The sequence below is a fragment of the Anopheles marshallii genome, chromosome 2 (genome assembly GCF_943734725.1).
Source record: "Anopheles marshallii chromosome 2, idAnoMarsDA_429_01, whole genome shotgun sequence".
Lineage (NCBI taxonomy): Eukaryota > Metazoa > Arthropoda > Insecta > Diptera > Culicidae > Anopheles > Anopheles marshallii.
This window is the reverse complement of record NC_071326.1, coordinates 74,965,880-74,990,966: the sequence shown is the minus strand read 5'-3', so window position 1 is coordinate 74,990,966 and position 25,087 is coordinate 74,965,880. Positions and strand designations below refer to the sequence as shown.

At 45.3% G+C, this 25,087-nt stretch overlaps 2 protein-coding genes across 2 annotated transcripts; one reads left to right on the top strand and one right to left on the bottom strand.

The window, feature by feature from the left end:
- Window positions 1-71: 71 nt before the first annotated feature.
- On the bottom strand, window positions 72-6,076 carry LOC128708302 (serine/arginine repetitive matrix protein 2-like). The gene is made up of 4 exons (XM_053803277.1): window positions 5,773-6,076; window positions 1,490-5,522; window positions 1,214-1,412; window positions 72-743 (listed from the first exon to the last, which is right to left on the bottom strand). The coding sequence occupies exons 1-4, from the start codon at window positions 6,074-6,076 to the stop codon at window positions 72-74; spliced, it is 5,208 nt and encodes a 1,735-aa protein (XP_053659252.1).
- Window positions 6,077-13,223: 7,147 nt separating this feature from the next.
- Window positions 13,224-16,090, top strand: LOC128718569 (SET and MYND domain-containing protein DDB_G0273589-like; the record flags this gene model as incomplete). The annotated part of the gene is given in 6 exon segments (XM_053812191.1): window positions 13,224-13,409; window positions 13,411-13,933; window positions 13,936-14,058; window positions 14,061-14,409; window positions 14,477-14,731; window positions 15,967-16,090. Coding segments are annotated over 6 exon segments (1,560 nt in total), but the record flags the coding sequence as incomplete, so codon positions are not given.
- Window positions 16,091-25,087: the final 8,997 nt, after the last annotated feature.

Here is a 25,087-nt window from a genome sequence, read left to right as displayed (position 1 = left end):
AAAAGAAAATACATGCGTGCCAGCACCGAAAGCAACCGTACTTCGGCACACTATGCGGGTGGTGGTTACGATCACGCCGGCGGTGTTCCGTCGTACATCGCACTACCAGCACCGCACGTACTGCCGCTCGCCATCGGTGTTGGTGTGGTCGATACGATCGATTCGATTGGATGCACACCATTACCAGTGCCGCTGGTGGGTCGCTTTTTGCTCGCGTTGATCGTGATGAGGGCGGACGATGGCAGCGGTTGCGGTGGGTACACGGCAAGGTGCGGTGGCGGCACCATTACCGGTCCGTGCGGATGATGATAGAGATGGTGCGGTGGTGGCGGTGGATGGGCGTGATGGTGTAGGTGCGGTGAGGCCGGCCGTTGCGCACCCAGATGCGAAGGCAACAGGTGGTGCGGCGGTAGATTCGTATGCCGATAGCCGGCGGACATAGCGGGAGGCGGAACAGGACCCGAAACTGGCATCGAAACGGGTGGTACTGGCAGTGGTGGCATTCCCGGCACAATTCCCCCGGCACCGTTTGCACCGGGCAGATGCATTGCCGGCGGAACGATGCCCGGCAGTGTGAGACCGATACCGTGAAAGCCACCTTCGCGGAAATCGATCATACGTACGACCGGGGGATTGAGACAGCGCGGTTGCTGCAGCTCGGGTGGTGGTGAACCGGGCGGTGCCGGTGGTATCGGCAGATTCTCCAGCTCGGGATCAATGTCTTCCGCTTCCTCGTCGAGTTCCTGCAGCGAAATGAGAGCACAGTGAGGGAAGATCGAATTGTGGAAAGGATTACAATACTTTATCCAAGTTCTAAGTTTCAGGCATTAAAATTCCAGGGTTTTCAATAGATAGGTTATGACGAGCCCAACTTACTGATTCGCGTAAAACGGATAAGCTAAACGGGGAGATTGATAGTGAAACACAAAACATTTTTTTGAATCGCGAAAACTGGTTGTCCGATTTGACATTCGCTAGATTATGCACGCGAATCAGTAAAGTGTTTTGTGTTTTACTATCATCCCTATCCCGTTTATTGTCTATTGCTTTTTGTCTTACGCGATTCAGCAAGTTGGGCTCGGAATATCCTATCTGTTGTTAAACCCAGTAATTTAATTTGGCTATCAAAAGTCTTGAGAATCGTTCGGAATACAAAAATAAGTTGTACATAACGTGTACATCTTTCGATTAAACGCTCAAACGATCCACCTACCGGTTGTTTCAGTCTATCGATCAGTCGCTTCTTGCCGGAGATCTTGAGCGTACGCAGACGGCGCATCTTTTTCCGCTGCTTCGCGGTCGACAGTTTGTTCGGGGACCGTTCCTTCGTTTCTTCGCCGGATGAGGACGATTCGTCACCGGGCGCTACACCGTCCGCAAACAGAACCGTCTTTTTCGCCGACATTGAAGCGCTGTTTGTGGAAAGGTAGGAGAATATTATGCACCGCAACGCACAGCAATAACAATCGCAATAGCAGAAAACACTTACCCTCCGGTAACGTTCGGTTTGGCCGTTTTGAGAATACTTTTATCGTACGAGCGACTGAGCGATGCGATCAGATCGGCCTGCGGAATCGTCTCGAACTCTTCGTCGGACGAGGCGCTACCACCGGTACCACCGGCAATCGCCCCCACGCCAACGGAATCACCCCCCGTACCGGATGCGGATGCGTCCGTCGACGAGGATGATGTGCCAGCGTTCAGCTTCGGTCCGAGCAGACGCTTAATTTCCTGCAGCAACCGTTCCTTTCGTTGATTCTTCTCGACGCGCTTCTTCTCCCGCTCGGTGCGTATTTTGTTCTTCAGCTCCTGGCGACGGTCGTTGCGCTGTTGCAGTTCTTCGGCAGTAAAAATTTTCGGTGTTACTAGCGCAGATGATGCGGCGGTTTGTTGCTGCTGTTCGCTGTCGACCGGGGCTAGATGGGCCGCCTCCTGTGCACCCTGCGCACCCGTAGTAGCGGATGGATCACTCTGAACGGTGCTGCTATCGGATGACTTTGAGGCGGATGTAAGCGGTGTGCTGGACGGTACTATTTCCAGCACATTGCCCACTTGTTTCACCTGAGATTTGGAACTGTTCGCATCGGAGCTTGCGCTTGCCGAGACGGTTGGTATGGTCGGTGTACCGAACGGTGGTCGATACATGTCACCGGGTATCATGCCCGGCCGGATGGCGTTAAGCGGTGGGCCAACGAATGCCATCGGATAACCCTGATATGGATGGCTCCGAGGTGCCCAGGACGGTGGAGGTCCACGGCTTCCAGCATAGTACGGGCTGCCGACCGTTGAAGCGGGTGGACCACGGGGTGGTCCATAGCCGTACGGTGGCGCACCGTACTCCTGATTTCCGTAACCACCTGGGTAGTTCATGTGTGCCGGTGGCAGATGATGTCTGGATGCTGGCGGTTGATAAATGTCATGGGTGGGAGGATATTCACCATAGCCGTGGTGATGCTGATGGTGCATATGCTGAGGAAGATGATGCGGGTGGTGCTTACCGGGCGGAGGTTGCTTTCCACCCGGCGCCCCATCAATTGTGCCGTTCATTCCGAGAACAATATTATTTATACGGTCATCCAGTGAGATGCGCTTGGGCGAGGATTCATCGCCACCCTCCGTTTTGGACGAAGAGCCAGTACCAACAGATCGATCACCATTTCCCGGGTCTAGTAGCATCTCACCGGAAGCAGCGTAATAAGCGTAGCCTGACTTTGAATACGCTGCACCAGCGTACGCCTGATCGGTGATGAGATGTTTTCGCTTTTGGCATTCCAACTCCGCATCGCTAATGGTCGAATCGGCTAGGCTCTTCTTGTAACCCGTCACCGGCGAATGAACATTCGGCGACGGTACGCCCGTGCTGGTGATGATGTCGATCTGATTCTCACCGTGTCCCATCATCGGTGGAGCATCCTTGGGTGATGGAGGTCGCCGGTGACCGCCGTTGTACGGCGACCGGGAGCGTCTCGACGACGGCCATTCCCGGTCGACGGAGTAGCGTCGCCGTGAACGGCCCATATTCCGGCCTGCTCGTGACTCTAGCGGACTGCGACCGCGCGGACTCGGTGGACGACGTTGCGATGGGCTGAGGCTACGATACCGTGACCGCGAACGCGACCGTGACCGCGAGCGCGATGGCGAACGCTTCCGGTTGCGTGGACTGCGCGTCCGCTGACGGTGCGGACTACGCGACGAATGTCGCAACGAACGGTCCTTGCGCGACGAACGTTTATCGAGGTCGCGTGATTTTCGCTGCGGGCTGTCAGTTTCCGTCTTAGGCTCACGATCACGGGACGAGCGCCTCCTAGACGAACTGCGCTTCCGGTTGTGTGAACGTTCGCGCGAAGATCGTTTGTCCCGCTCCTTGCTCGTCTGTTGCTCCTTGGGAGTTGTTTGTTTGCTTGATTGTTGCTCTGTTGCCGGCCCCGGCGTACTCGGTTGATTCGCATCGTCGTCGTCCTCGTGTCCGAGCAGTGCCGAAGCACCGGACGACGGTAAAATCCTGTTCTTTGCTGGCAGCTTCAATTTGATCGGCATGTCGCGGTCGAGCTCGAGCGGTTTGGCACCCGTTGGCACCGAATCATCCCGAATACTGTAAATTTTAGTGCAGGATGCTTGCGTCTGGTCGGTCACATTCGGCAACAGATAGTCCGGTATGATTAGGTTCGGTCGATGCGGAGGTGTGCTCGATTCGTCCGGTTCGTCATTGCCCGTTGCGATCGCTTGTTTCTGCGATTCCGTTTCTTGGCCCGAACGCTTCTCATCGTCGGTATCATGCTCGGTATCGGATTCCGAGCTGGAGCTTGATGAGTTTGATGAATCGGACGAACTGGAAGAATCCGAGCTGGAATCAGACGATGAACTGCTCGAACTGCTTGACGAGCTGGTCGTGCTTGATCCTTCCTTTTCATTACCCGCGTCGCCACCCGACCCCGTATGACCGAGCGATTGCATGAAGCTGTCGTACTCATCCGCCAGCTTTTCGTTCGCTTGCCCCGGTACGTTCACATCCGGCGAATCGCTCCGCCGCTTATCTTCCGTACGCTTGCGCATTACTTTTAACTTATTCATTGCCTCCAGCTTCGATTGGTACGTTTTCAGCTGATTTTGCACGTTTAGCAAATCGTCCAACGGTATGATCTCCTCGTGCATACTGCGCGGTTTAAGATGGGCACGCTTTTCTTCGGTAGCCAGTGAAGGCGATCCATTCGCTAGCTCTGATTCGACGGTCGGTTTGGATTCTTTACCGATGCGTTCTGGCGTACGTGGAGACGGCACGGCCGGACGCAGTAGCGGAGTGGGTGTTCTTCTCGGTGGACTCATGCCGAGCCCTTCTGTTTCCCAGTTCGATGCGTAATCATCCGTATCAGGTGATTCACTTTCCGCCCTACGGTTGCGATCGACATGCGTGAATGTGTCCTGCTCCTTGGCTATATCGGGAGAAAGGTCCGGCAGCAGCATGAGATTCCCGCTGGACAGATCGTCCAGAAAAGAGCAGCTAAACTTCGGTTTGATGTTGACCGGTTCAGGCTCCACGGTCGGCTTCCGAACCGGAACATGCTCATCGTCTTCCTCCGTCAGCGGTTCTTGCTTCACAATGCTGCAATCCACCTTGAACGTGTCTCGCCCCATTTCCTCCTGCTCGTCATTTGAAACCTTTTCCTTTTTGATATTTTGTGTTACCTTTTCCGTCTCGGACGAAGCGCGATTGGTCGTTTTCATGTTTTTTGGCGTATCAATGTCCATCGCTTTGCGATCCTTATCACGGTCCACGTTGCCCTGACCTCGTGCACTTTGCGAGGAGGACGATGCTTCGCCCTCACTTTCTTCGTACTCCTGCAAGGCCGCTATCGCCGGCGTTATCGGTTGTATCTTCGTAACGGGTGAATATTTCACCTTTTTTTCCTTTGGCTCTTCCACCGGCACTAACCATTCCCGCCAGCTAATCACCGGATTTACCTTGGTGTACTTAATGGCCGACAGTGTCCCACCCGTTCGTACCGGACCCGTCATCCGGGCTCGGAACGGTCCATTTCTTCGCTTGCCATCCATGAAGTGCCGTTTGCGGAACGTGTTTCGGCGATTGTTAAATCCAAAATCACGTCCATGATGGTTAAACCGTTCGCGTGTTTCATCCCTTCGCGGTACGGACTCTCTCGGTTGACTAATACTGCGCTGATCCCGTTTGCTGCCAGCATCTTCCCGCTGGCGGCTCATGCTAGAGCGACGGCTGTGTGACCTCGAGCGGGAATGTTTCTGTTGGCGCTCGCGAGCAATTTTTTCATCCCCAGAGCGAGACCTTCGCTTTTTGAGCTTCTTTTTCATTCGCTCATCGTCACGCAGCTCGTTTGTTTCTTCGCTGCTGTGTGCATCCGATCCGTAGTTGGTGGTGGTGCCCGTTTTCCGCCGATGATGATGGCGACTGTGACGTTCCTTACCGTTGTCATGCTCGTGTGAGTCTTGTTTTTCTTTCATTTTCTTTTTCGTTTGCATCGCAGAATCGGAATCAGCGGTGCTGTGCTCTGTAAAAAGAAAATAAGCATACATATTCCAATAAGTTCAACGTTTTACGCATGGTGGAGAGAAAAGGTGAGTAAGTTTTGTTTCATATTACAGTGTACAGGATGGTGAAACCCATTTTCATCCCCCTTCTTGTTATCACACACGCTGCTTACGAAAAATATAAAATTTTACACGAAATTTTGTCATCTTTAAGATGGCGTAAAATGGCTACGCCGGAACAGGCCGAGCGGCCTGTCAAAGCATACTCACTGCCTTTCAGCGGCTCCTTCGATGCGCTTGAATCGCGACTCGATTTCTTAGCGCTTATTACATGCTTCTCATCTAGCAAGCTGCTTCCAGCGAAATCGCTTGCCGTCGTCTCTTTGCTGCGCGTTTCTGTGTCACCGTCGTGCCGATCGATGCCGGATGATTTGGCTGCTGGAGGTGATTGCTTTCTATCGTGCGCATTTCTGCTTATCGACGGTGAGTTCTGCTGATATTTGGCCAATTGCACTGGTATACGTTCGATCGCCGGTAATGGTGGCGTGCAAGATGTTGCCCGATCCGTGTCCATAGCGAAACACTCGTCCACTCCGGTTGAAACACACCAATCTAAAACGGGTCCGATACAGGCGCTCGAATGGGCAACCAATATCTAGCAGGCGGCACACACAGGGGAGAGCGAGTGCTGTACCTCCCGTGTCATTAATGCTGCAACTCCATGGATACGGTATGCGTCGGTAGAGTCTTTCTCGGTTCGCTTGCTGGTAGGCAATTGTATCTCATCGATACACGGCCACAGTCTGTCAAGTTATCGGTTTGTTAGGATGCGATTCGATACACCGCGTTTTTCTGCTTTCAACAATCGGTCGGCAAGACGGTCGCAGGGTATCCAGCGGAGTCTGTGCAGCTAAGGAAGAAGATTGGCACTTATCACAGGTAACATAACCTTCTTTTTCACACAGAACGTGCCACAAACTTGTTGCCGATGAGTGTAACTTTCGTACGTCGCGAAGACCCGCCGAATTTAACGGGTTGAAGGCATACAAGATTAGCCTTTTTCCAAAAGTTTATAATTTTGTATCGCAACTACACTGACACAATACCGAGATGGACTACCAGCGCACACATACACCCGCACGCGACACAAAACAAAACGTCAGATGCCATTTGACAACACCGTTGACGTTTGGGTCAATTGGGAGAGTTGCGAAAACGTCGCAAAAACGTCGCCCAACTGAAATTGATAGCATCGTGATCCAAACCAGATTTTCTTTTTAAATTCGGGACATTTTCGAGTGTTGACCGTTTGAATTAGGCAGATGACGAAAGAGAAGTCGCAAGACCTAGTTCAAAGCCGGAAAAAGGAAACAGTAATCCTTCGATTATGTGGGGAAAACCAAAGGGTTCTCTACATAGAAGGATATACAGGCAGTCCCCGAGATACGCGGTTCCTCTTATACGCGGATTCGGAGATACGCGGTTTTTGGAAATTTGACAGCTGAGGTAGTTTATAGCACAATATCTAAGCAAAAAAGTGTCAAATTGGTCTAAAATAGCTTTCTTTGTCATATAAAACATTTGTTTTTAGTTTATTTTAATGTATTCTATCAAAAAACAGCCTGTTTTGCTGAATACATTAAATGCAGAGAAGGAAGTCAACTATCTAACTGTGAAATATAAACGATTTTACTCCGTGATTCGTCTTACGTGGTAATTCGAGATACGCGGATTTTTCCCTGGTTATAGCGGTCCGCTATAATAGCGTAGCTCGGGGACTGCCTGTAAGCGGATTTTCCCCTGGTTATAGCGGTCCGCTATAATAGCGTACCTCGGGACTGCCTGTATCCTGTTTTGCAAAAAAGTCCTGTGCAGGGGAATCGTTCATACTAAGCGGCCTCATATTCTGCTTAGATCCAGAAGACTTCGAGGCCGCATGAAATGTGAGATATATCTCTATGGACACGAGTCTTGGACCATCCGATCGGAAGAAAAGAGCTAAACAGATCTTGGAGGTGAAATACACCAGAAGCAGTCACACGATAGAGTGATGCAGTTCCTCTATGGTGATGTCTGTCCTAAGACGTGCGGTCAACGTTCGTGTTACACGTCATGAACCACTGAGATATGGACATAAGTAATAGGTTGCCTTGGTACTTTCTACATAGAGAAGATTCTATGTAGAACTAGGTTCGGTAATTTCTAACACCTGCTGTAAATTGAGAGTGGGTTTCTCTCGGGGATCATTACCAATAGCGTTCAATCAGCATAGACGTTATAATGTGCACTTACTTTGCAGTACACTTGGCTAACGGATCCTGATCTTAGTCCGGAGTATCTGGCTAAAAGGCTAGAAGAATAGAATCACAACCCTGTACGTAACTTGAATGATTGCATTAGCGCATCACGCAAAAGTTGTGGAATCGAACATGATCACGACTTAGTTTTATTTATCAAGACAAAGCTCGCAGTGTTGCTGGTGCGTTTAATTTCATAATTGAACATAATAATCCGTAGTTTTACGACCCATCCAACTCATGCATACAAATTGAATGTGTATTCATTGAAAAGCAGAGTAACTTTTCTCTCTTCAATAATCAGGCCTCAAACAACGAAAAAGAGTGGAAACAATCTTCATTATCTTATCTTTTAGTGTGTGTTTTTTTTTTTTACTAGTCGGCCCTGTCGTGTTCGCTTTTCCCAACTGGATGAGTGGAAATACTAATTAAAATATTGAAATGAGTTTTTCGAAATTCGGGCACACAGGAATTCGGTGCACCAGGAGGACCAGGTGGCATCAATAGCGCTAAAACGTACGAACGTATTGCCGGAAAGGAGAAACGCGTAAGCTTTCGAGAAAGGGAATAAAAATTGGAATTATATACCGGTACAACCCGGGGAAAGGGTCTTCCTTCCAACGGAAAGGTGTAGCGAAATGCGGTGACGGTGGCAAAGTCTCTAATTACCTGCAATGATTAATATGGTGATGTGACTTTTTTTTTGTTTTGGAAGCCAGCAAGACGATGATAACTTTGCACCGAGGCGGTTAAAGTTAGACCGTGAATGGTAGCGGAACGGATGGCCACCGTTGAGCGAGGGTTGCCCACGAAGGGAGTCAATTAGACGAGATTTTGTTCGTAATGTTACCACTTGTTTTCTTCCTCTTTGTAAAGTAAGACTGCGTTTAAGCCTTGTTGCCAGTTGAGATTTTTTTGCGATTCCCAAATTCCGAAGTCCTGTCGTGTCCTACTGCTTTCGTTTGATTAGTCAAACCGAATCTAATTTAGCTTAGTGAAGATTTTCTTGAGCTCGTAAAAGCACAGCTCTCGTTCGTAAGCTGGTTGCATACTTATAGGCGTATATGAAAGAATCTTTTGCCTGGAAAAGTTATATTTTACATGATTTTGTATTTATTATCTAGTAATTTTCTAGTAAAATGACGGTTTTTCAAACTGTGCAACGAATTACTCCACCGATAGAATGGCCCAATCAAGATTGCCTACCTACAATGGTTTGTTTGTTTCTACAAATAGAGCTTAATGGTAACTTAGCCTTAAACCGCAAAAGGGTTTCCTATTGGATGCAAACAAGATATACCGTGGCTTGCAACTAATGTGTTCCCAATTTTTGTGGAACCATTCGGCGAACCACGCGGGCTTTGCTCACAATTACCTACAGATGAGAACACCCGACGACATGTGGACGGCTCATTTGGTTTGTTCATTTTGAACGCCAGCAATGGCCATTCAGTGCCGTTGACCATTCTTTCCTAGGAAGCAGACGAACACAAAATAACCCTTCGAAATGCTATTCCAGCAGTCCATTTGGAAGTATTTCCGATTGCTGTTCCGGTGGGACGGATCTGAAGAATCTGAGGAAAGCTGCACAGTGAGCTAGTTGCGATCCTGGCCGTCACGAAGGACCGACGATGACGGCAACAAACAAAAGATTGGAAACAGTAAATTAAGATACTTTATTTTCGATTGCGGTTTGATAATTGAATCGGCCTTCATCGGGTGCACGGTCACGCGGTCGGTCCAGAAGAAACAAATGTGGTTGTTTAGGATGGAAAAAGGTGGACATTGCCGTTGTTTTGGTGTTTCTGTTGTGGTGTGTACGGGTGGAGCAAATTGGTTGGAAAATTAGGTGGGAAAAGCTAGACACTCAATTTTGGAAGCGTTGCTATGTGGGTTGCAGGGACGTGGTGGATGCAGGGACTTTACGATCTTACTATCCGCCTGCTGGATTTCTTTTGTCCTGACGCTCCAAGACAATTCCACAGCAGGTGGGAACTAAAAAACCAGAAAGAAAATCTAACTTTTCAATACTTGGAGTTCGTCTAATCGAATTCGGGCTCGGTGTTCGTTGCGCTGGCTACATAAGGAAACACGTTTGGGGAACTATACAAAGGAGTAGTAGTTTAAAAGAAGAGATATAGAAGTTTACAGGACCACAGGATATAGAAGTTTTCCGGTGGAAAGTGTGAAAGCTTCGAAATTGTGTGAATGGAACATATCGGCATCCAAAGAGTAAGGAGAAACTCTTTTTGTTTTATATCATATTGCGATTATGTGGGGTCAATTGATTTATTATTAATTATCGTGTAGAAAAAATGCATTGTATTAGGAAGGAGCAGGCCGTTCTGCATTGAATAACAAATTCAGACTATGAAAATTAAACTCTATCATAACACAAACCCGGATAATAATTATCGCATCAAGGGAATTAAGGCTAACCAAGCCAACGGCAAACACCCACAAACTTGTGAAGTCTGCATAACACAATATTCGCAATACTTCAAGTTCGATCCATTCTGATTTAGATGATGGAGTCGTTCGCATGATATGAAATTGGTGCAACCTTCTTATAAGCCCTAGATTCTGTCTCAGATACTTAGAGAATATATTTTTGCAGCCATCCAATGAAAATGCATGGAATTCCTCAAGTCGGCTGGACAGATCTTTCGGACGGGCAGTATGGTTTTAGAAGTGACTGATCACCTCTAATATAGGCAATTGAGGACAAGACAAGACAAGACAAGACGGAACAATCCACCACAGTATGCAGGACGGACTATACTGCTACTGTCAAATAAAGTCATTGAAAGATAGAAATAGTAGACCTATCACTACTCTTGGGAGCAGGATTGTTAGGTCACAACTTATCCGAATATTGGGGAAGAACTTCACCACTAGAACTATCCACTTATGAAATGTATAAAGGGGTCGAGCCGTAACGATTGATTGCAGAGGTCTATCTTGAGATTTGCTGTGACTTCACCTGAGTAGGGTTTAGTGAATGACATCGTTTCCACGTGCAGCAAGTGAATTAAATGGCCATATAGAAAACTGGAAATGAAAGAGCAGTGGGCAATGTGTGAGTACCATGGGTATTTCGGAGCTGATCAGTATATTTCAAGCTTTACCACCACTGAGTCTTGGAGGTACCGGCAGGTACCTAATTCACCCGTAACCAATACCGTACTCGGCATTTCGAGATGGTTTGTACCAGAAACTCTCTTACAATGAGCTTAATGCAGATGAAAGGTGCTACGTCTAGCAGCGTGTGCCAAGATGTATATTCGTCTTACGTAAAAAGACATCTGCTGCAAGGCATCGAAAACATACACTGTGGGGAATAATTAAGCACAGGAGAAAGTAACACGAGATTATTCAGATTCTTTCGTTGTAGAATGTGCCGCAGCCATGCACCAATATACATGCGGGATATTCGCCGGGTGCCACATTCTCAACTGTCCATGTTCTGTTGTTAAGCCCGAAGTTCATGTTCAAGTTGCTCTCTCGTCACCTTCCATGACTAGGGACAGTTGAACCTTGGAAGATGAAGCTAAGTTTAAACCGAACTTAGACGCCTCAGATGCCTGTCCTGATGGCACGAACTGGTCGAAACACATGTGACCATTACTTGCTTCCTTCTCAGATTCTTGCGATGCCAAGATAAATTGAACTTATCTGGGTTGAAATTGAAAAATGGTTCTATGTGTACAGTGCAAACGCGAAACATGGTACACCACGGAACGGGTCTGTATTAGATATGCAGCAACACACATATTGTATACCGTGTATAGTCAACCGTTCGTCGTTCGTTCGAGCGAGCCTTTCATCAAGGTTCCGTTAAAAACCCCGAACTCCGGACGGATTGGAATAGTTTTGTCTCGGTCGGGAAGGAAAGTTTTTTTACAAGCTGCGCGGTCATCGATTGGAAGGAGAAAATGAAAATGGATCGTTCTGTAATGCTTACGGTAGCTCTTGGGCCACCGTGGGTACATGTGAGGGATGTAACAGAAGTTGGTGTTCGAGTATGTTGTGGATTCAATTGCAATTCAATCAATCGTGATAAAAGAGCGTTGTTTTAGTTTAGCGCCTGTGGTTAACAGGTTTTCTAATTTTATAAACGTTTGATCACGTTCTTGTTAGATTAAAAAATTCTCTAACAAAACAAACAGTAGAACTAGTCCTTACGGTCCACCAATATTTACTTGCCACAGCAATGGGAACAGTTACATGAAGGGATTGTCCCAATAAAGGATCCCAGGGGCATGTGCTAACTAATCATTCGTTATTGATCTAGTAACCAAAGGCTAAAGTTTAACTTCCGCCGAAAAGAACGTAGTTGGAATGCGCTAAATTGCTACTTCCGCTTACAACCATTACTTTTATCACATAGTCAAGTCGCAGGGCAATGCCAAACGAGTGTCCCTTCTGGTTTGGCATGAGATTTCCGAGCAGTTCGGCCGTTGAACCGATATCTTAACTGCAACAGTTTGTTGGTGGGTCTATGGACGAACACGTTCACAAAAAAGCATCCCACTATTCGTGATAATCGCTTTATAAAGATGTTGAATTGCACTATCGGTCTACCAGCGCTCTGCTTTTACCATGGTTCGTCGCAAGCCATTTGTGAATTTTAGTAAAATTGTGTTTAAATTATGCCCAACTTACGAGAACGTTCGATACTTTTCAAGTTTGCATACGACACATGCACTTTGCTTGGGAATGTTTTGATTCGCCTTATGGAACAGTTCGTATCTGTAATTATATTCAGGTGAATAATGAATGAATGATATCATGCACTACTATGAACTGTGCATTAAATGTTAACACTTCTTCTTTTTCTTTTGCGAAACCGAATAAATGTTAACACAAAATCGAACGATTTGTTTAGCAAACGAAGTGAGTGAAACGAGAACGCCATGCGAATGTCAAACTTTTCCGCCTTTTCTGTGTGACATTTGGATGTCAAAACGATCAGCATGTACCAGCCTGATGTATCTTGAATTGGCGGGGTACATGTTCATTCTTGTTCAATTTCCTTGGAAGTGAACGGCGATTGCCTTATTGTCTATCTCAGGTTCAGCATGTGGCTTTGTGGCGTATTGCGATTTTACAGCATTTCCAAGACGGTAAGTTACGTAAAAATCATAAACAAGAACAAATTGACATGATGAGCTTCTGTTCTAGACCTTTCACGCGGAAATAAGCAATCGAAATGTCTCGAATGTACAACCCAAACGTGCCTAATGCGGTTGAACTGTTCGATGAATTGTGGGAGATTAAGACAAAGCCAAGTATATTACCGGGACTCCCGTTAGCTAACGATGAATTAGTTGAGTATATCATTGATAAAATTAAGAACTTTTCGCACAAATTGCCATTTCGCTCCATTCTGTGTTTGAGCCCCGATGTGAAAAATAACGTACGAAAGGAAACGAATGCTTCATTCCGACACGTAGGGAATTCCTCTGCGAAGCTCTTACGTATTACAACGAAAGCATTGGTCACGCCGAAAAAGGTTCAGAGAGAGCGATAGCGTACGCTAATCGATCAGCGGTCTGTCTTCAGCTTCAACGATACAAGGATTGTTTGGAGAATATTCGCATGGCATTGGGAGTCCAACTGCCCGAAGCGACTTGTGGAAAAGCTGAACAGACGCGAAGATATGGCGAAGGCAGGTTTGTTGAAACCGGGCACGGAATCGGATGAAGATCAGAATGAAGTAGAAGAGCTTAAACTAAGCTACAACTGTCATGCGAAAGTGCCCCAAATGGTGGAATGTTTGGAGCTGCGTAGTAACGAAGAGTTCGGACGCCATGTGGTGATCAATCGGAAGTTGAAGGCGGGAAATGTCGTGATCATCGAGAAACCATTCGCAACGTTGCTGCATGATGATTTCCATTATTTGCGATGTGCCAATTGTCACGATAGCAATCCACTGACTCTCATTCCGTGTGAGGGATGTACCGTCGCCATGTACTGCTCGGAGGAATGTTTGAGTAAAGCGCACCAACAGTACCATCGGTACGAATGTGCAATCCTTCGTGATCTGTGGCAAACTTCGGGTGATTTGCGTTATGGAATAGCAGGATTACGCACTGTTGCAACGGCTATTGCCCTGTTTGATCACGATTTGGATGCAATGATCTGGACGAATCGAAGGTAAATGCATTTAAGATGGACTGGACAACAGCTACGCCACAGGATATATACAACACGGTACATGTGCTGTCGACCAACCAAGCACTCCGTAGACGTAAAGAACTATGCAAATTTTCTTTGCCACCATCATACATCAGCTAATGCTGGAACGGTCCGTGCTGGGAGCGATGTGCGAAACAAGCGCCGAGAAAAGCAATCTGTTGCTCGACTTAATTCTGCGCCATTGGCTAATTTCTCAAGTGAATAGCACTGCAATGCACTATACAGAACGAAAACAAACGGACAATTTGAACCGCTGGCAAGAGCCTTCTAGAGCTATATTTTCGTGGATTAGTATGCTGAATCATTCTTGCGTACCAAATGTGACGTGCGTTACTGTTCGTGATGGAAGCTGTGCCATAGTGGCTTTTAAACTAATTACTGCAGGAGAACAGCTCTTTGATTCTTACGGGTAAGTCTATTTATGAGAGAGATAGATATATCGTGACATCTATTTGATGTTCTATTTTTTTTTCTAGTATATTTGAATACAATCTATGTACTGCTGATAGACATTGTCAGATGAAGAAATTCTGCCAATTTTCCTGTCGATGTGACGCATGTGAGTTAGAAGTGGATGATGGTGAATATGAAGACTATGAAGATATACAAATGATGTAATTTATTGCTAGGAATATAAGAACCACAATCAAAGTAAGGTTACTGAAATTGTACTTTAATGCAGCTGGACAAAATTTTCCTTCGTACCGATTATCCATACCTCAGATTGCGTTTGGTTTTTATCTGCAATTTCTGCACGGACCATCAACGTTCCGACCTTATTGAGCATTTACAAACAAACACTGAATACTCATTAAACCTTTATTAGTATATGTAGCACGCACATACATACATAAGTAGGAAGCGTACGTTAGCTATATGGGCCAATTTTCAACTTGATCATTAATCTCATTTATATTAATTTGACATTAGTCTATTGAATCAATCAATGGACGAATTTGTATAATGAACTTCAATCGACAGTTGCACATTCTTTTTTTTTCTTAAATAGACAGAATATTGTCAATTGGAAAGAATGCTAGGTGTTGTCATGTAACAGGCTAAGCAATTTGCAACGCTACGTTACAAGTATCGCAGCCCAACCATAAGGATCGGCACAGGGCTGGCAAACCAACTGGTTTGAATTTTGCCAAGGCGTTCAAACAGGTTTCTTCTTTCCCGTGACAATCGAACATTTATTCGCTTAAGAAGGTTGTTTTTGACATCAAAAATATTCAGAGGCCAGGGATTTAATTTATGATTGGATCAGAAAAGCACGCTTAACCAATGAAAGCCACTAGTTTGAGCAAGGTATTTAGTAGCCACTTTACTAGCTAGGTATCTCGTTTATATTGAGCAATTAGTATATCAATCAAATTAATAACTGAAATAAAATAGTGTCTTACCATATGTTTAATGCATATACACTCTTGTTCATATTAAAAAAGCAGGTTTAAATTAATAACTACCAGTATCTACGTTGTTCAATGCAGAAGACATCAGAAAGCACAACACACAGCAAACGGTGTTCATTTAAAAACGATAGCTAGGGGAAAGCTTACATCCGAACCCAATACAGAATGGGTTCAATAGAAACTTCATAGCTTCTTCAACACCCTTCCACAACACATTTTGTGATCATTCAAACGTTGCTATCGTTTAGCGCCTCCGATGAGTAATGCCTCCGGAAGTATGGTTCTGACCCATCACTGGTCTCTAGGAGTCACTCCAAGAGGGTTTCAGGCTGGTATCCTTTCAACGGGATGCTTTAACGTGCTCATATCACATGCCGTTTTTTGTCGAGTGGGAAAGGAAGAAGCATTCGGGTTCCCGCCTCGACCACGGAACTTGACGCCGGTTGGCTATAATTAATTGCGGTCTCACTTGGTCTGCAGTAATTTATCAACTCGCCTACGTCACTCATGCCCATTCGCATTCGCCCACCTTACTGATTGCGATTTGTGTGACCGATACACGGCCTTCTCTTGCGCCATTGCATCGTCATCATCATCATCATTCCGATTCGTTGCATCCTTTTGACAAATGTGCAAAATCTCTTCCGTTTCCGTTCGAAGCTTAGGACCGCCTGTTAGCCTCCATCCCGACCCCGGCAAACCGTCATCGTTCATGCCATTGTTTTCACACGTACATGGCACATCGGTCTGTTGGACTTTGGCTACCGAGCAGCAGATTCAACAGGGAAGGCCCACCCACACACAAATCGCTCAACAGAAGGTTCCGCACGGGGCACGGGTCGAACGGTCATAAATTAAAATCTTATCACCAACCACGATGACACCGACCTGACTGACCGGCCAGTGTGACCACTACCCGGGCTGGAAGTAGCTATATACCGGGATACCGGGACACAGAATTTACAGCGCTTAAAAAAAAAAACGCATCGCATCTAATTATGTTTACCTTGAGGAGGGATTTTTCAACCGCATCGTAAATTATGCCACCGTTTTTGATGAATGGTTGACAAGAATGCGCACAAAACGGTGCAGTGAATAGACGGCACAACTACTGGTGCGTAGCGTGGACTCTCCGTAATGAGACGATCTACTAGGTCACATCAAGTTTCTTTTTACCGTATGGCCGGCGCATCAATGGTGCCGTTTGTCTATTAGACCAAAAACCTAAAGAATACTTACCAGGCCCGATTCTTCAACTTCTTTCTCACCCACTTTCCTCGACAATCGTTTCCGCAAGTGATCTCTCCGTGATCGTAGTTAAAATTCGTCCAATGTGGCCGCAAACTTTAGCTGTGAGTTGCATCCAGTGAAGTGATCATTGTGTCCAGGTAGAAGTATCTTCACCCGTGTCCATGTGTTTTGTTGCGGAAGTAGAATGTAAAATCGATTTGCAACAACTTTGAACCGAGATAAACAACACCCGGTGTCATCCGGAGCTGTATAAGGTGATTATAACGTTCGATGAAGTGTGAAATCTTACCACTTGCTGCTGGTGAATTATTTGGGGCGGCCCGATGGTGCGTTGGTAGCGTCGCCAGTCTTTATACAGCATGACGCGTTCAAACTCCCATTCGGACCGCAATCCCTCGTACGCAGAATTGTGACTATTCAGCTTCGGGTAAACAAAGTTAAAGAAAGGGGGTTCGGGGGTTCATTTCAACCAACGTAACGTGACATTCTCTGCTTGCCATCGTTGTGTTGTCTTGTCTGGCAAATCTCGCCCCGACTCAATCGCAAGAATTCAATAGCATTCGGATAACGCTTTAATTGAAATGACGACACAGCGTGCACAATTAGTAAAATTCTGATGCGGTAGCAAATGTCACCTTACCTTACACATTCAGTACAGTACGAAGCTACCCAAAATGTTCCGCGGCAGGAGTGCGACAAAGTGCGGCTACAAGATTGGGATGCCAGTCACCGAATAATTACTCCAGCTGTAGCGACTGATTTCACGTCATAAGGCTGATTTGACGCAGCGCAAAACTTTCCAGACAGCGGACGGAAAACCGCAATTCATTCGTGAGTATCTGAAACGGGGAAGTGCAAATGGAAGCTGTGTTTCGTTCGATGGCCCGAGGCCCTGGCAGTCTGTGCACGGTTCGATGATGGGTGTGGGAATGGGCCGGAAACAATATTCCGCTTCCGAATGGTTCACTTTCAAAATTGAGAACAATCAAGAAATCGTTTTTGTTTTGTTCAAAATTTTCTTTTACTTTCGCTCGTTAAGTACACTGTTGGGGGAGGTTTGGGAGTTGGCCTAGAACGTTGTTCAAACACGATCACGTTTTTTGTATTTTGTACTCAAAAAAGAAGTAACTCATCTTGCGTAAATGTTGGATCGTTTTGGCCCAATGGAAGGGACACATTTGTCTCATCAAACACTACCTACTGCTTGCCTCAAGTTCCCATTATCCATAGCCGTTGATGGAACGATGAAGAAGGGTCGTATCTGACTGTTTGTACAGATGCAAATTAAGCAAAGGAAGAAAGTCACCCTACGTGGAAAAGCAAATCATTTAACTTCTCTTCTATCAAGTGTTTGGTTTCGTTTGCAAGTGTTTGTGTTTGTCCGCATGTTTGTCTTAACTTTATATTCTCGGGTTTGCGTTTCTATTTTAACTTCTTGTCGTGATTTTGCTGTGTCCTATCTTTATTATAACTTTTTTTTAAACTTATTCGACGTTTGTTGTAGTTTGTGTTTTAAGTAATCCAATGAAGATGTTTAAAGCTCGTTCAGCCGTGTGTGTGGATAGAACGACTCCTCTTTATTTCGTTAATGGTTGGTTGCTCACCTATCCTAAATGTCACTTTATATCTTATATTCCTCGAATAAAAACATATGTCAGACTGAAATTGTTTCCATTCTCGCACACAGAGTACGTTGTAGTGGAGTGTTTTTTTTCTGTACCGAACATTAACATTGGCAAAAGTTTGACTGAAGGGGAAATATTTGCACACTGGTGATGTACCTAATGTACCATGCAAAGCGGTCCATCATTACACGCTTCCCACCCGTGTACTTATTGTCTACTTACAACTATCACTCGATCCAGGTGATTTTCTTCACATCATTCGGCGTCGCGTGGCTCTTGGCGTGGAGCTAAATCCGATTCGAATCATGGCGTTTGTTGTGCTACCGGTAGCCGTTGAAGTTGGGGCATTACAATGCTTTGAGCACAGCGCTACCGTAAAAGTCCGTAAGGAAGCGTACATCATTCTGTATTGTTTCACCAGTCGCGAAAGCTGTGCAGGGCGGGAAGAATTTCTCTAGGATTGTTTATGCGACTGCTACGATGCAACCGCCATGCGACGATAGTCAACAGTCAGACGAAACGATAAATGGTTGCTTTGGTGCAGTATAGCCAATTCGGTGGAATAGAAACGACTTGGTTCAATTTACCAAAGCTCGCAAAAGGCCTCTCAGCATCACTCTCAACACTATCGTATTCATTTTTGGATTGGAAGCTAATTTTGGCGTTTTATTCTCTTCTTTTAGACACTTTTCAACATTCAACGTGCATTCTGGTTAGGTATGCTAATAGTAATATTTATGGCTAAAATATTATGACAAAAATTGTAGAAAATTGCACAGATTTAGACGTAACTCTTAGCATTTTCTTCCTTTATGTTTTTTTAATCTTAGTAGACATTTGAATTGCTCATTATTTTTACACGAGGTGCTGTGATCCACCTTGATTGAAAAACAGTGCAATAAATAAAACAAACAGCTTGGAAAACATCAATCGTAAGTAAGGAATTAATAATAGTACACCACTGTAATAGCAATCTGGATGATACACTAAACTGTTTGGTGTCAATTTCGTGCTTAACATAATCCTTCAACAAAACAGTTGAAAGCATGCTCTAAAGCGGCACCAACCTGCAGCTTCCTCACCGAAAGGGGTCCGGTAAAGTTTGATTGCGGAGCAAGTTTATCGATAAGTATCAGCACATGACTGCGATGAAGAAATGCATCGCAGAAAGCAGCTTAGCCGAACAAAGACACCATCACATCCGTCTACAATCTTCTTATCCAACAATAACCCCATTGAACGGCGTACTAAGGCACACACGTCCAACAAAGAAAGACGCATACGTATCACACAACATCCTAAGCGCCTCTGGAAGATCACCTCCGTACGGGGAGCTCGGATTTTATTCCAGCCTTCTCCTTTTTAGTGATTCCATCACACCTTCTTTCGCCATCCTTGTGCACTTTCGGTGCATCGTTGGGATGCTTCTATCCGGCTCATCCAAACGAACATTGCAGCTTCAAATGCACTTCGCAAAAAACCCCTTCCCGATGCCACAACCACGTCCTGTACCGTCCGCAACATCCATCGGTCGAAAAGTAGAAATAAAAAGGAATCCTAACAGCATTACACTCACCTTGCCACACGGGGAGCCTTGATGGAGCGCCTTTTCGCCGAGCGTCCTAGACTGCTACGACATCATCCATCAACCTTGTCGTTGCCGGTGGCTTACGGTTGAAGGAAAGCTTATGCAGTTTTAGCAATTCCAGCACCGTCCAGCACGTTGCGTCCATTGCAATCATTGCCGACGCAGTAAAGAAAAGATGCTGGCTTGCTTAGCTATTCAGCCACTTCTTGCTGGTGGTGAATCGTGATCTCATCTAAGTGTGCATCCAAGTGCGATCAAGCTGATGGTACCAGTAGGAAGAAGAAGCTCAAAGCGAGCACACATGTTCGTCAGTATCGGGCCTGTGTGGTCCGGTTTGTTTTCTGTTGTTGTCACGTGATACGTGTGTCGGGCAAAACCAAACAATTGTCTTGTTACCGTGCAAAGCACGGCCAACGATAGATCAAATTTGTTGCAAACTTTTGCAAACGCAAACTGTGCTGCGGTCTGATTCAATTATGGCAATGTTGTGTGTGAGTGTGACTTTGCGAAAAGTTTAGTCATATAACATGCTGGTACATAGTAATAGGATACAAACAATAGTGGTCGGTGAGCTAAAGAAAGTTAAAAGTAGTGTTGGGCAACTAGCTGCTATCAGCTGGTCTTTTAGTAAATAGAGGATGTTTGAATATTTGATGTACACGCCCAGGGAGGAGCCAAGACATTGGATTCCTTAGTCGAATGAATGACTCGGAATCATTTTGATTAAATTCTTAATATTACAGAATCTCCCGATATTTCACACGCCTCACATGGTAGTAAACCTCAACTACTGGTAGCTTTATTGCTCAATTGCTTAGGATTGTTGTTGCTACCACGCCTCCGCTGTCCATGTGGACGACCTAAAAGGACTCTAAGGGCTGGGTTGTCCGATGTCATTCTCATGACGTGACCAGTCCAGAGGAGTTTGGTGAGTCGAATTCGCTGTACGAAGTTCGCCGTACAGCTTCTAAAGCGTTTTGCTGATCAGAGTAGTTGCAAAACTACAATCGAAAGCATTCGAAGCTGGGAGGATGTAAATCTATATCTAATCATCAAGTATTGAAGATTCGAGAGATTTGAGAGATGCATCTCATACTTGCGAATCGCATTGGACTTTTCCCAACAACAGCAGTTCAAAGTGCCATAAAAATTAGACTTTCCTTGAGGAATAGTGCAAGCACACGCTAGAACTGAAGCGTATGTTTGATGTCTACATCAAATCAGAAAAGAAACACAAAAAGAACATAAACGAGATAAAGTGTCACAGATAACAATCGCAGAGTAATGGGGAACGAGAGAGAGGAACTGAACTAAATGTACGTTCTCACCAAGCCACTGGGATTTTTATATTGTATACTGCACGGCTAAAGCTTATCATCCATCTCGAGGCGATAAACACACTCATGCATTATGCTCAAAGAGATTGTCTAAAACAAGTCACTAGAGTCGTTTCACTGCTCGTACAAATGCGCTAGGTTTCTTTGTTCTCCAAGTGCGCTAGAATCAATCCATCCAAAATCGGATGCTGCATGTACAAATAAGCTCCCGTTGACCCGTCGGTCCACCGGTAAACTCAAACAGTGACATTGACGATAAATGTCAATAGATGCTGAAACGGGGTCACATAAAACGATTCCCTTCTGCGGGGTGGGGATACAAAAAAAAAATATTAAAAGTCTCAAACAATCTAACGGAAACACGTACTCCATCAAACGGGTACGGGAACGTAAGCACGGTATACAAACCCAATCCAGCGGTTGTCGTGCGCTTCTGCTCTCGCACATGTCAAAAAAAGTCAAAAAAAGTAAAAAAAAAAATGTCTCCAAGGGGTACACAGGTGGTGTATACTCCCATCGGTGAAGATGTATCAAACACACAAAAGGTCGCACTGGCGAAAAAGGAATCCGCTTGTGTCCTTCCGTGCAAATAGTATTGTCCCGCTCCAAGAACTCCTCCGAAATGGTGGTGGGTGGTGGCGTTAGATCATTACCGGTGTTTCTAGCATTGTTCTGTTTGCACTTCTGTACTCTTTTCTTTCTATCTGACATTCGAGCTTCTTTCTTGTACAGTCCAAATCTACTGCTTGAGCCATTTGAAAGATTTTCTTGCGTTTTTTTTTGGGTTGCCGTTCTACCAACTGCGAGTATGCAATGATCCAAACCATCTCGTTCCGTGCAGTTTCCCCACGTGTCTGTGTCCTGCGCTACTACCCTGGGTGGTGGAATTCAGCTGTTTGTAAACCTCCTTGACCACTTCTTTGGATACCGCACCACTATCTGTTTGTACCAGGCTGAAGTTAGAAAAAGCTGTCCAAATCTTTCCTTTTCGGTGGCTTCGGACATTTGCCCACAGCCTTTCTACCCGAGGGATTGGTCTGCGCTCACCTCCTGAAAATGGGTTTTATTTTTCTTTGTTTTGCTTTGGCCAATATATTGAGAGTTTGATGCGTTTGGTTCACTGGTTGCAGTAGAATCAAAGCAAACAAACCGGTCCCCCGGTGCGACATGACATCATTCTTGCTTGTTAAACCTTGCCTGACCTTAGGCTATACAGCCATTGGTCAAATTTTGGACAGTTCCTTTGCTAAGATACCCTCACTACTAATGCTATTGTTTTCAGGCACTATCTGGTCCAGTAATGCAAATGTCAAATGAAAATGTACCTCGCAAACACAGATTGTCACCTTTCGAAAGCCTTCGCAATCAAAGGAACGGTCACTTTCCAACAAAAATCGGCATTGTTTGATTGAACTGTGTGTGCAGTGAATTTTTAAGTACGATCAGCGTCCGATCCACATCGTTTGCACCCCTTGGGAGTGTATCAAACGATGGTGACAGTATTGGGAAAAATTGTGTCCCATCCCGGATATCCCGATCTCTTTCAATCTCAAGGGAACCATAATTGCGGTCCGTTACGACAATGCACCAGGAATACCAAATGAACCAAAAGATGAGTTTTGTTTTTGTTTTTGTATTGTTTGCCGAAACTGCATGCGTTACTTCATTACGGAGCGACCGTTTATCTCATACCGCATAACATTTACGATGACGGAATCAATGAACAACTGAAAATATTTTGAATTGAATTTGAATTTGAATTTGAGTTTTTGAATATGTGTGTTTGTATAAATGCTATTTCTTAAATAACTTATTTAACTGCATGTTTCAGAAATGAGTAATTGGAGTACTATTATTTGACCAAAAGAAGATTGGTAGAACTACGAATTATGTGAGATGTTAGGTAACTGATTCATGAGTTACAGTTTTCAAATAAAAAAAAAATTTAAATAATACCACGCAGCATATTTCGCTCATTTTTAGCGTACATTCAAAGTACTCCTTCGCCAATCGACTGTCAATTGTTGTGTTAGATGAGATTTGGCAATAGTTCTGTAAATTCTAGACATTTAATTGGTTCCTTTGGGATTTATATTGTTCTTGAGTTGGTTGTAGTTAATGAGATGTTTGTAAAATTTTGCCTTTCGACTCCATTGAGATTTATTGTCGTATTATGTGATATGCTCTTTATTCATAGAAGATTCTTCTGCTGGCGCTGGTTCGGGTGGTGTATTGGTAACGGCTCCGGTCTCCATACGACAGGATCGATGCAAAACCCCGTCCGAACCAATCGCCCGTTGATTATTCATATAGTTGATGAGCATAGTATTAAGAAGTTTTGAAAGTTTTCTACCGATAAGCGTAGATGAATCCACAAATCCTATGCCAAACCTTTAGAATATCAAACGATAATGGACGTCATTCTGTTCTAAAATTCGGTAAACGATTTTTCACTTGCAAAGAAGCAACAACTTCAGTCAAGCATCAGTTGCAATCAGAGAAACCTTATGGTTTTCGGGTTGGTTTGCATATTTGCTTGGATTGTACATGATTCACCAAGGCCAATTATACTTACAGTGATTTTATTTTTCTGTCGAGTAGGTCAATTTCTTATTTTGTTACATTTCCTCAGCAAAAATCTCAAATGCATTTCAGCTATTTGTCCATGTATCTTGTAGAGGGTGTACTGTAGTACCAAAATAATTATCTTTTGTTTTGTATAGCACAGCCACCCTGTCGTGCCGAAGACCAAATGTGGCTGCCAGTCTGTTCAATGGAAGAGGAAGTAAATTAAATCGTACACATTTCATCGGTTGCCCGGGAACTCATGGTCCTGTGCCGAGGAAATTCCCACCCATCCTTCCCGGTATATACTGCTGGTGCGATTGGAATCGGAGCAAATCGGATTAAATTCTTGTCGTGTCCACAGTATCCAAAACCCGGTTCGCAAAAACCGAGAGGGTTTGATGACGCTGTTACACTATCCTCTCCATATGGTTTCATTGAATGGGGCCCGTGCTTGGCGATGTACGAGGGAGCGAAGCGGCTACGGTGTTTGGCTTGCCGAGTCGATTAAGTGAGTTTTTGGGGGAAAATAATAGAAATGCTTAAGAGAAAATTATCTTTCCTTTAAGAGCCCTTTTTCCAATCGGTCGAAACCACCCGGGGATGGTTGTCTTCGTTGTGGTCACGGGATGGCAGTGAAAGGGATACGGATAAGGGTTGCGGGTGGGGGAGTTTTCTTTCCTACCGGTCACCAGTTCATCCCGAACTCTTTAGCACATTCTATCGTAGCTGTGTGGGATTACGGTTTCGGCTGCAGGGAGATCGGGCCGGTCGGGGATTGACTTAGAGTGGATACATGCTTTGGCATTAAAACCCGTGCCCGTTTTTCTCGCACCGTCAAATGGCACACTTGACCCTTTCGGCTCAACCTGAAGGGTGTAATCAGTAGTCAAGCACCGAAAATGGGAAACGGAAATCCTTAATGAAAGGGGTTTGCTTCTCGCCGCTCGAAAATCGGACGGCTTGGCGTACGTGTGCTGGAAGGTGATGCCGAAAGGAAAGGGGAAATCCTTTCCGGACCAACCGTTCTTGCAAGAAAGGTGGCGTCTTAAGCCAACCATAAGCCACGAAAGGAGCGTCTGCAAAGGTGTTGGGCACGGAGCAATCATTTAATTTTCTACCGAAACCACAACAACGGATGCTCGTGTAGCCTTTACGGCGGGGAGCGGTGTTGGTACGGTTGGCCAAGTAGCATTAGCAAGCTTCCGCAGCATCCGCAACATTATGCTCTTTTTGCCAGGCAACGAATGAATAAGTTATGCATGTGTGTTTGTTTGTTTCGTCTTGCAAATGTGCATCATCTTCCTTT